The 12,712-nt window shown below is 42.8% G+C and overlaps 1 protein-coding gene across 4 annotated transcripts in view; it reads left to right on the top strand.

The window, feature by feature from the left end:
* The window catches only part of BRF1 (BRF1 RNA polymerase III transcription initiation factor subunit), a 177,126-nt gene that overhangs the window by 103,459 nt on the left and 60,955 nt on the right, over window positions 1-12,712 (top strand). For all 4 annotated transcript variants that reach the window (XM_030033144.2, XM_030033139.2, XM_030033153.1 and 1 more), the window contains one exon: window positions 176-454. In XM_030033144.2, the coding sequence (XP_029889004.1) occupies window positions 176-454 (279 nt within the window). The remainder of the gene's footprint in view (window positions 1-175; window positions 455-12,712) is intronic.

Genomic DNA, 12,712 nt, shown 5'->3' on the forward strand with positions numbered 1-12,712 from the left:
AGCCAAGGTAATGAATTTGAAGAGCATCTGGAAACTCCATGTATTCATACATTGTAGTAAAATATTGTGTATTTCTTTCTAAAGATTTTTATTCTTTAAGTGAGTGCCTCTATTTATTTAGTTTCTGTGATAGATGGCATGCAGTGATCTCTTGGGGTTTTTTTTCCCCTTACAGATTCTATAGAAGATAATACCTCTAGCATACTTGGAGAGGAGGAGGCAGAAGATGAGGAACTGGAAGCAGCTGCTAATCACTTAAACAAGGACTTTTATAATGAACTTCATGAAAAGGATAGAGTCAAAAAAAATGAAGATGGGGAATGCAAAAATGGAAATGAAGTTCTTGTAAGACCACCTGCACTGGAATCCTTGCTTGGCCCACTCCCCACTGCAGCTAGTCTTGGCATAACAGAGTCCATAAAAGAATGCATATCCACTAAGGACCGAGAGCCTGGTGAGTAGGAGATCAGTTCAGCTCAGAGTGGAAGCTGGACACATGCAGCCACTTGTGGGTTTATTGTGTAATTTCCATGTATCTTGATGGTTACAGTGGTAGCAATTCCATGAATCACTGTAATTTCGAGGTACAGGAGCTGTGGGGCTGGATGGGACCAGTGGTCTTGGTTGTTGATGTTGGTCATTGGCATCTGCTCCTCAGGAAGCTGCAGGAAAATCTGGAATGCCTAATTATTTTCTGATGCCTGAGAATGCGTATCTCTTAGTCGAGTAGATTTGCAGTCATTTGATAGCTGATGGGCATATTTCAAGCCATGCAGTCTCAATTAGGAAATTGGAGGAAGCAGATTCCTGTAAATATGACTGGGAATTAAAACCCAAGTATGAGAATTTTAGATCAAGGCGGACTTTCTCAGGAGACATTTTACTGGAGTCAAACATGATGCAGTCTGTGTCTCTGGTTGAGAATCTTTGCAAATGGCAAATATTTAAGACGTTTGTAAGAGGAAATAACTGCTTGTATGCTTTTACACAGACTTTGGTGTGTGTTCTGGTGGTTTTGCTCCATTTCTCTTAAAACCTCCAGATCTACCTGCATCATATAGCTCTGTATAGTACAGTGGGAGCAGGACCGATCAACTAAGGAAGCCAATTTTGCTAGAGCCATTAAAGCAGACAGTACTGCAAACAGCCAGTTGTCTAGGCAGGTTTGTTTGCTTTTTCTTATGTGTGCTTGAGCGTTATGGAGATGGCATTTTTTTAAATTCCTTTTGCATCTTAATGGCTCCAAGAATGGAACATATCTAAAGGACATCTTATTCTTTTCTTTATCACAGTTAATTTTTCCATCATGAGACATACCTATCCGAATCTGTTTTGTCAGCTTAGTTGGGGGTTGATGCAGCAGAACATTTTGTTATCCAAACTGCTCTGATGTTAATTTCTGTTCAACAGCACCTACTTACTGCAAGGTGCTCCCTGCCTCAATAGATGAACTGAATGCATTCAGATTCTTATTATGTTAGTGTTTGCATTCCAGAAATGTAGCAAGATGATTGCACGTTTATATTTTGTACAAATGAAATCATATAGAAACAGTCGAGTGGTTTTGGTTTTGTTTTAATTACAATTAAGAAAATGGATGGCTTGTGGCTTGTCTTTCTCCTGGAAATCAGCGGTTCATGTTGAAGAGAGGTCAGTAATGGCTAGAAGCTGTTGTTGTCTGGCTAGCCAATGACCTGTAAAAATGAGTTCCTAGTGATGGATATTTCACAGCTGGCATTGCTATTGACCATTTTAATGGACAGGCTGAGGACTGAGTTTAAAGATGAGACTAAGCTGGTATAGCCAGGTATGTTCCTCTGAGTCAGGCTTCGGGCAGGTGGGCAGGAGAGCGCATGGCTGCTCATGCTGTGGCTTGCCTGCATTTGCTGTTTGTGTTCTTTCAAAAGTGGAGGATGTGCCAAATGAACTGAATTTCAAAACCAAATAGGTTTCAGTATGTTCATTCTCTTTTAATGCATCTGAGAAACCATTGCGGGTGTTTGAACTAGTACTTATTTTCTTAACATGTTGTGAAGCTCATATGCCACGTTACTGTTTTGGTTTTATTTTGATTGTAGATCCTGCCCTAAACTCCACCCCCCCCCCCCCCGCCCCCGCCCAGTGACTCTGCTAATTTATTAAGTTTCATATGAACATTTAAAAGTTTCATGTGAAGTCAGATTCACTTTGGTTTCGTCCGTACTACGGGGTAGTCGTGCTGGGATGCAGTTCCCAGCCTCCGAGCCCTTGCCACGTGGTGCTTGCATGGTGTGGGCGCATCACGGTGTGCGTCATCCCCCTGAGGACCTGCTTTCCTTCGGGAAGTCATCTGGGTTCAGGAGCAGTAACAGAGACTCAATGTGTTTTCGATGATTGGGAGCCAGGTCTAGCAGACAGGCTGGGAAATACACCTGGCTTGCAGTTGGCATGTTATTATGCAGAATAAAGAAAACCTCTTGTTAAGATGCCTCGCGTTGGTCACCTGTGCATCTTAGCTCTGAACCCCGATGAAAACCAGTGTAGATGTTTCGGTCATTTCAGGCAATGATGTCTTGAATTCTGCCTCATAGCTCTGGGAAATCTGGGAAAAGTTTGTACCTGGAGGTAGTATCTTCTTCTATCAGGCCAACTAGTATAGTTGTAAAAATTAGACTATTTCCAGGTTTCTGGGCCCTTCTTCATGTCTGAAAAAGAAACGTCAGTTTTCAAAACTAAATACAGGATGAGAGCAGTTGCTCAGAATTTAATCTGAGATGGCACAATTATAGATCATCTTGAAACAAAAGTAGTTGGTACCTGTGGAGGGAAGAGGGAAAGATCATAAAATTTTCTGAATTTATCCTGTGTATTTGAATTAGTTCAGTGCAATTTGTATTGTGAATCTCAGCTGGCCGTAGGTTTGCTATGGTATTTCACGTTCCAACATGAACATAGAAAGTCCATTGGAGAAGGGAGAGAGTCATCATAACATTGCATCCTTAAGGTGATGTTTTGGTCCTTCTCCACAGCTGTGTAAGTCGTAAACCAGGAAACTTTCCCTTCCTTCAGCCCTTTCCAACCCTGAGTCATCTTCCACTGTGTGGACCATCTGGGTCAGGTTGGGCTGGAGACCTTAGTCGGGATGATTTTGTATCTCCTGCTGGGTTCCACGTGTTGTTGGATGGGTGTATTACGTCTGGTCAGTGCAAGCGGTTGGAAACAGCATCCCTGGTGCTACGTGGTGAGGATTCCCAGCGAACCCTCATGGTGATACACTGTGTGGTTGGGCAGGTGGCTATTAAATAGGAGCTCAGCAAGCAGGTGCAGTATGTGCAATGTTTGGCCTCCTTGAATGTAGGGTATCTCCTCTGCTCTCCTCTCTGTATATGATCTCTCTTCCTCAAAAATAACTCTGCTGTAGGTGCCTTCTACAAAGTCTTTTCATTTGGCTTTTGCATGTGGTAATTCAGTTTATAATTGCCTACATCAGCTGCTTTGGGAAATCTTCCACCTTTGTGCTATGGTGGCTGCAGCAACAGCAGAAGGTTTCTCACAAACTGCTTATGCAGATAAGACTTAAGTGCAGAGCCCAAGTATTAAGAAAAATTTAGTGTATTTTTGCTCCGCTTCCAATTGGTATTTGAGCAGTGTGAGCTTGTCTATATGAATGTTTTATGGAAAGCATAGTATTTTAGCAAATTTGCATTACAAAGACGGCATGTAAGGTACTGGGTTAATGAGTCTGAGGCAGTAAAGGGCTTAGAATAAACACTACATTTGACTGGTTTTTTCCTACAAAGTGTATTAATTTGCAGAGACATTTAAGCTGAAATCTGTTTAAGTCTTTGCAAACTGCTTCTTTCTTATTCTTCATGATAAAAGTGCTTTATAGTGAAATCTCAGTTTCGGAGATGGAGACGGGTACATCAGTCTGTCCATTTTCCTGGCTGTGCAGCATCCCAGTGTCCTCTCCATGCTCTACGTGCTCTTTCTGATTCTGCAGTTCCTCAAAACAGGGCACTGTTTCCTTTAGGAGACTGCCACAGTCAAATATCATGGGCTTTGTTCTCAAGAAATAACACTCTTTGGTGTAAAATTTCCCTTTGCAATTTATTTTTATGTCCTTTTTATACCACTTCAAAAAATTTATCATCTTGGTGTTTCTGTCCATTTGCTGGCTGTCACCCTGTCCTTCCCATGTGATGCTGCTAGGCTGTACACTGCCAGTTCATTTCTTCTTGCCACATAAATCAAAAGTTGTAAACTTAATTCTGGCCAGGGCTAAAAGTGAGGAAGGTCTGATAATAACAGAGATAAAGGTAAAATACAGGGTTTAAGTTACTGACTGACTTTATATAACTTCCTCCTCGTAATCTAGGTGGTGTTTGAGACATGATTTAGTTTTTGTTTTGAATCAAAATTCACATGCAGTCATTTAGGGCAGTAGTTTCAAATAATGTATGTGAAGTGGGTGGTAACACGCTCCTGCACGTCCTCATGAAAGTAAGCGGCTTTTGCAGTGAGAAATCACCGTGCATGTACCATCTTGCGCTTGCTTAGGCACCCAGGTAACTGCATTCGCTGCTAATTTCACCAAGAATACATGAGAAAGGTTTTGTGCTTGTTCACGATTAATAGTTTGCTCATTTATTGCTCCTTGTATTTATGCCTCCATTACTGCTGCAGGCATAATCTGACATGGGCTGAGGTTGAAAGATGTTGCCATTGATTTCTGTGGGTGTTAAAGACCCCATGCAGACAGTGTTCATTGATCGAATAGTTGTCGTCCCTGTGTACCAGCGCTTTTCAACCTCTTACTCAAGGAGGATATGAAAAGTGGCTAAAGATGAAGTTATACAAGACTGGGATGAGTTCATCCTCCAGGGTCTTTCTTACTCTTTTCCCCTGGATTTCATCCCCTGCAGCTGCCAGCTCCCACTTCGTGCTTTGTCCTGGCCTTGGGGCTTCCCCGATCCCTCCGTGAGCAGACTCAGTTCCCTCACCCAGCGAGGAAAAATGCATGTGTGTGTGATCCCCCCCTTTTTTTTTTTTGGCAGCAGAGTGGTGCCGGCAGCACTGCGGGCAGGGAAGTTTGCAGAAACATGACATTTCTAGCAGGGTCTGAGCTGCCATGGAAGGATGCTAAAGGGCCCGCAGGCTGAAAACGGTCGGAGGATGGCTGTTGGCGGCCGTGTGTGCCAAGTAGAGTTTTTTGCCCCATCCAGGATCCCAGCTCGGATTGCGGTGTGGTGGGGGGCAGGCTCACTGCTCTCACCATTGCTGCTCTGTCGACAGAGGGGTGTTGACCTCCTCTGTGTGCTGGTTTCTTCTTCTAGCATCCTCCTTTCTTCCTCAGATTTTGTCTGAGTACATCAGTGCCAACTGTTTGAAAATATATAAATGTATACGTTCATATAAAAGTATACAAAAAGATATAATCAGTAATTAGAGAGAACATTATGAAGCCCTATTAAATCATAATTACTGCATACATGAGAAATAAAGCTGCTGAGTTTAGCACTAATTGTGTTATATATGCAAAGTACACTTGGTCATCAGTGCAAAGCATGTGTGTCCCCATCCTGATTGCTCTTCTGGCTCTGGCTTCAATGCTGCAGTTGCTTTTGGTGGTTTTAAGCCCCACCTGTGGAAACGAGCAGTGTGCGTGACCTGCTTGGTGCCACCTTCCTTGTGTGATGCCTTCCGAGCACTCTGCGGGTTTGATCTTTGTCTCTGTGTGCCATTTGCTCATTGGAAAATATTTTCTGTGGCAGGACTAGCTCCTTCCCAATTTTGAGATCCAAGCAATAAAAACCTTGGTACAAGCTAATCTTTCTAATCTAGCCTTTATATGCCTATGTTTGGCAGTCTTGATAGACTGTGTCCCTGATTGAGCCTTCATTATGCTGTTAATGAGATGTGAAGAGCTTGCTGCAGCCAGCATAGTAATAGGAGACCACCAGCTGCTTTGAATGCAGTTGTTTGATACCTGAAGTCTTGGGTACGAATTACAGATGACATGATTTTCTTACTCGACTGTGTGTGTCACTCACACGCAAGTATTGCGTGTGCATGTGTTACTCCAAAATCTGTGTACACATTTTTTCATGCAGGATCTTTGCATTTCATTAAACGATAGGAATGCTATAAATTCGTTCCATATTCATGCCGTGAGTAACTAGGAAGGTTAAGGGATGAAAACTAATCATATAGTTTGGCTGAAAGATTTCCAAACAAATCTAGAGAGGAGTTTTGGAGAGAAACCTGCAGTTTGTTAGAGCCGTCAGGGAGAAAAATTTGAGTGAAAACATAAGCTGAATCATGTCAACACATTTTTAGAACATTTGTGGATGTTTAAGGAATTTTCCAAAGGATTGGTTTATCAATACAGATATTCCTTATAGGAAAATGCGTGTCGTTTTTGTCAGAAGTCTTGATCAAAAAGAACTGCCCCGGAGTAGTGGATGCTGTGGTTGGGAGAATGTACTGGAGAGTGGGGTTTGGGTTCCTGAGCCGAAAGAAGCAGACCCATCTCTTAAACCTTACTTGGCCGCATCCCATGTGAATGAATGCCCTTAGCCCCTGGCTAACCAGCCTGGCTGTCCTGTTATCCCGACTGTTAGAGGGGAGGAAGTCTCATTATGCCCTTCTCTATTCTCCTTCTCCTTCTTTCTTATTTTTTGTTTCATAAAATTCTGGTTTGGAATGGGAGATGTTTTAAAATCTTGAAAGCTTTTCTAGGCTTGGATTTTTTTTGCCTGACTCCGGCCTCATCCCAACTGCTCAGTGGGCAGTGGGCAACGTGTCTTTTCTGTCTTGAATTCTTCCAATAAAAGCATGACGGAAAATCAGTTTTATTTTCAATTTGAGTAGCGTCAAAGCCCTACATTGCTCTTTGATGAGACGGCTCACCTGCCGCTAAGGCCTTATCCTTCCTTGCTTTGAGGAGAAAAAGGCAAAAAAGCCGCTTTCTCTTCTCTCGCTGCTTCAGCTGGCTGCTGGCTGCGGGCTCTTTGGAGAAGGAGGTGGCAGCAGGGCTGTTTCTCTGGTTCGGAGACACGCGACTGGGAGAAGAGGGTAAACGTGCTGGATGGGGGCTCTGGTGTGTCATTCTGCATGTTGATATTTGACACATGTGTGTTGCTGCATTGACGCTGCTTTTTGATGGAGCAAAGAGAAGCCAACAGCCTGAGCAGATTTTTATGCATTGTTTTCCCTCGAGTTGAGGGGAAGTCCAGGTCTGCTGTCATCTGCTCTGCCTAGGCTTAGTCTTAGGCTTAAGGAGGTGGAAATGTCCAGGAGCACAGAGCTGGGGAAGCAGGGAGAAGAGGAGAAGCTCAGCTGGGGCTTTAGGAATGGTGCTTTTCCCATGCCTAAATAGCAGAATTACGAAAACAGTCATTCCCCAAATGCTAAGGGAGGGTTGTGTTTTGTGGTTGACTTTGATGCCTCGGCATTTGTAGGCACCAATCTAAGATTTTCCTTCTGTTGGGACTTCTTGTCAAGGTTTTCTCCTGTCTGCACTCCCTAGCATCTGAAAAGATGCTGGTTCTCAGCGTGGGAGATACTTTCAGGGGCATTTGTTATTGCTCCTGTCTTTCTCGGGGCCGATTCTCAGGGAACCTGTGGAAACGTAACCATCTCGGGGATCACTGCCCCGCTCCTAAGTCTTGGTTGAAATAGGCTGCGGGTTAAAACAAGACTGGGGGTGGTGGTGTTGGGGGGTGACAACACAGGCACGTACAGGCACACAGGAAACCTGGCTAAAAAAACTTAACTCCCTGCTGGTATGAGAATTATATGATATTTCCTTTTCTGCACCTGCCAGAATTTGAGCCCATTAATGCTCACAGTTATTTGGTTAGGTGGCCAGTTTGCAGAAGAAATGGACATTCCTGCCCTGCCCTGCCCTTCTGCCAAAAAGGAAGAAAAGTCTTTCACTAAAAAACTCACTGAAAACTGAAATTGTTCATTAGAGAGTTGCAGAAAGTGAAATGCGTGGAGGCTACAGAGAGGGCGTTAAATTCGCATGGAAAGCTACCTGCTCAGGAGGATGTTATTTGAACAATTCATCACGGTATCTGAAATGTCAGGAGTGGAGGCCTGGGTTCAGTTCAGGGAGGCTTCATGGTCTCAGTTGTTATTGAGAATAAAGACTTATTAACCTAGGTCAAGGAGCCACAAAACGTGCCCTTGGAAGAAGGAAATGCAGCGCAGAGAGATTTGCAAGGCTTAGCTACTTTGGGTTTAATATGATGGGTAATAAATCCATGTGCAGTGCTGTGGTGGATCCTGACCACTTTGCGTTTATCTTGCATCTTCTAAAAAAGCTGAAGTACTTTATTTTCTTGTGGTACAGGTTCAGCTGGTAAAGGCAATACCTGCAAACTGAAAATGCACCAAAGCAAGCCCTTTAAATGGAGTGCTGTTTTTGCAAGGTTTTAATATTTTTGTGTAGCTGTTTGTTGTTTTGCTTTTGTTCAGTAGCTTTGAATTTAGTTTGAAAAATGAATTTCTATATCCTCTTAAGGATTAACTTCATCACACCCCTACACACTTCATCTGTTTTGTTTGTTGGTCTGAAATGTGCGGGACTGTCATAGTAGTCAAGATAAACATGCATATGCACAGGTTGGACTGTGACTGGCGTAGATGACCCTTGTAATTAGGGATTTCAGATATGGCACTACAGACTGTTGATGAAAACAGTCATGAGTTTAGCCTTGTATAATTGTAGTTTGACATTTTCGGTTTGCTAAATGCTTTCATAGCTAAAATGGATGTATTATGCAATAGAGGAATAATATTAATGTTGACACTGTTGGCAATTAAAAACAATTTTGGAAACTGAATTTTACTACTCCTGATTGCTTTTGAAATAATTTGGTTTTCAATGTTACTTTAGGATTGGTTCATTTATTAGGTCTTTTTTCTAGTGTGACAATGAGATAATTGCTATTTATTTTTTATCCTGTAAGCAATTATAATCAAAGCAGCCAAATATAGAGTCTTCTTTGACCTGGAATCAGAGTGACCTGGCAACATGAGGCTACTGTAGTCTTCAGCTTTTCAATTTAATTTTTTTTCATACTCAGCCACCAGAATGCATTCGGTAGGGCTGATAAAATTGCGTTTAGAGTTTTTGGTGTTCATTAATTACAGTGGTGCAAAGGCATAGAAACTGGCAGATATGACCAGCTTTGGGTTGGTTATTAATAACAAAAATCGTGATCTTTTCTCTAGGATTGTGTGGACTGTATTGGGTCAAGAGTGTCTGAAGCGGCCAGATGAGGAGATGCTGGCAGGCTGTGTGGGGAGGGGTAGTTGCAAATTAGGGGGGGAATTGCAAAGGATTGACTCTAGGGATTTTTTGCAGCCAAGTTTTGCTAAAAGGAAGCAGAAAATACTTTCTTTTACTTTTAAAGTCAGCAGTTTAAGGTAAGGCTCAGCTTTCATATTGAAATGTATGTGTACACCTAAGATTGTAGAAGTTGTTTTCTGTGATGAAAGACCTGGACATTTACAACTGGGTAGCAGAAATAAGGGAATGAATATGAAATGAGGGAGAGTAAATAATGCTGTTAAGTAGTACCTGGAAAGAAATTCAGACCAAGAAACAAGGCTCTTGAGATGGGTATAAACACAGAAGCCAGAAGTAAACAGCTGTACAGTGGGTGGAAGGATACCATTTTTCAGCAAATTCACTACCTGAATGCCGTGTTTGATTTAGTTACGGTGGGGAAGCCACTGTGTACTCACAGATGGGAAGGAAGTAAAACAGTGCTCTGTGACCAAATTGTTAGCACTTACATAAGAGCAAGGCAGATGACTGATTTTGGAAGTTACGTTTAATGGCCCTTACCAATTTCCTGCTAAAGGTAAAAAATGCAAATCCACATTACCGTAGAAGTCATGTATCGAAATGCAGCAACATCCGTATCAACATGAAATTGTGTCACCAGTGGTGGTACTGTATTCTGTCAAAGTTTTTCATTAAATAAAACATACTTCAGTGGGAAGTTTCTTTTCCCTGAAGTCTCTCTTTGCACTTCAAGCCAGAGATTTTGCACTTAGTGGGAGTCCTGCTTTCCATGCTACCACCATGCCTCATGGCTCTGTAGCTGCTGCAGAACTAACACAAAGCTCCTGGGCTAAGCTCTTCCCCAAGAGCAAAGATAAAATCCCTGTTTTACACTGGTTGAATTTGGCCTCCGGTTTTAACGTGGAGCGAGTGTGTCGGGATGTGACGTTGCGAGTGCTGCTGGCCGAGGTTAAGTGTCTCGCTTCACTGGCTCATCCCCCTCCTATCCGCTGGCGTTACTGCATGTGTACTTGCCTCCCGCACCTGGGTCTGTCAAAAATGTCGCAGGTTCGTGCAGCCGTTTTTAGTAACAGGGTCGTTTTGACAGATGTGTGTTAGGGAGTGACGCCTTGGCCGGCACACCAGCAGGCGGGAAGGGGCACGGGGGTGAGTCAATGACGGCAGAAACCAGCTCCCCCAGTTCAGCTGGGCTTGGAGGAGCGCTTCGGACCGTGTCACTGCGGCAGCAAAGAACGTGTATTTTAGAGGCTGAGAGTGGCGTTCGTACTTGTGCTGAGATATCGGTGCTGGAAAGGTTTTACAATCCATCAGTGAACTGGAATGGGCAATTTCAGAGATGCTGTTGCCCGAGTTAATTTTATATGCAGGGTCTTTGTACTGGGAGTAAGGTTGATCTTGAAGTTCAGCTCCAGAAATGCAACACTTAGAAATCTGCGAGCAATGAAGAAGTTTGGTTTAACAAGGTGGGGAGGGAATTCAAAAAGGTACGCCGAATTCTCTCCTGAAAAAGCCTTCTTTAAATTTAAAAGTTTATTGCTTTATCTCGACTTTCAGAAAGCTCACATGAAACTTTCTTGCCTTTGAAAGCTTGATAAAAACTCTTAAAGTACTTTGACTGAAACAGAAACTTTAATAGTGAGGCATTTTGAACATGGAACGATGTTTGTGGGCAAGTAATTTAAACAGGTACTAATACGAAACAGTGTTGTACTTGAAAGGATACAATCGGTGTACACACACAAACTGGGTAGAATATCACTGGGAGCAATAAAATCTAGGAATTCTTCATACTCCTTTCATTGCAAGCAATTTTTATGGTATGGCTTGTGAAGCGATTGAAATGCAGAGAGCTGGCACATCGCTAGATTGATAATTCCTCCTGCTACTTACAACTTATTCTCGGTACAGATGTCCCCAATTCTTTTTTTCTATCACATTAAAGTTTCTTGTCTGCTTCAATTTCATGCCTGCCTCAAACGTAGCATTTCTTGAAATTGTCCCTCCAATTCCCCCCCCCCCCCTTAAAAGTTTATATCAGATGAAATCTAGCTGCTGTTTTTTATCGTAAAGGTTTACACTTAAACTTTTAACAAGGTCGTTTTTAAGAACTGTCTTCCTTGAGAGAGCGCTTGGCTGATCCATCAATAATTATGTAGTAATAAAGCAACTGTGTAAAAATGGCACCTATGTGCCAGACAGATTGGTTTGCAGAGCCACTGACAAAGATGAATGTTTATTACATTTTACTACTTTTGGTTCTGCAGATGCAATACAGCTATTTTCTTTTTGGCGTAAGCATCACAAAAAGTAATTTCCAATTGTGGAATGTTTATGATAATAAGGATGTATAACTAGGGAGAGCCCAGACTGACTTTCAAATACCAGCATGAGCTTGTGATGCTGGTAATTTAGAAAAAAAAAATAAACAAAGAACACTTTTATTTTCTTTCTTTGCCTAACAAATTTTTTAAGCAATCACTGGGACAGAATACACAGGGAACCCTACAGTGTCGTGTAGTTACTCTTCTGAATTAATTGCTATTATATTAATTGTTGATTCTCCAAAATTTGGCAAGCTTCCTCATTCTCCTTGCTGCATCCAAAGATTTCTACTTTTAATTTTACTACAATATGGAGAAGAATGTAGTGTCTAAAAATAACACGAAAGCCTGAAATCGTTGTTGTTGTTTCCTTTCTTTTTTTTTTTTAAGTGCCAGTACAATTAAGGCTGTGATTTAGAGGACTTTGTATTGTTAAATATGTCCTCTTCTTTTGGGCAAAATGTGGAATAACGTAGTCTCCAAGTTTTTATGGCTGCTAGATGCTCAGCCATTTCGGTCAGTCAAGCTGGTTGATCACAGTGTCACCGCAGTGATGGAATGGTCTCTTGGAAGCAGCTGAGAAACACCTTAAGAATTAAACTTTTGTGGATGCAGACATTGGGATCCCTGCATCCACAGCCTCCGGCACGGCCTCCTCTACTCCCGTGTCGGATTTTCCCAGGGTGATGCCGGTGGGCATGGATGCCTTGGCACAGCCGTGCTGGCTGCCTGTCGGTGGTGTCCTAGCTATAAGGTGCTTTCGTCAACTTGCAAACTGCTGCTGGGCAAAGGCCAAAAGTCACGGGTTTTCTGCCGTTGCTGCCAGAAATAGTGACTCGGCCTTATCTTGGGTCTACGACGCCCAGTTCAGAGTGAGGGGTGCAGTTGGTCCTGCTCCCAAAACGCTCCTGAGTGGCATAGCTCCAGCTTCATCCCCTTGGTCCCTGGGGGCGATGGCAGAGTTGAGGTCCCCGTGCCCGGTTCGTCTCGGCAGGAGGTGAGGAGCTATTCCACAGACCAGTTTGCTGCCACAGCCCTCAAGTCTTTGTGGCAACTTGTAGCTACGTCAGCAAACGCTTTCAACCCAGAT

Source organism: Aquila chrysaetos, chromosome 2 (assembly GCF_900496995.4).
Source record: "Aquila chrysaetos chrysaetos chromosome 2, bAquChr1.4, whole genome shotgun sequence".
Classification (NCBI taxonomy): domain Eukaryota; kingdom Metazoa; phylum Chordata; class Aves; order Accipitriformes; family Accipitridae; genus Aquila; species Aquila chrysaetos.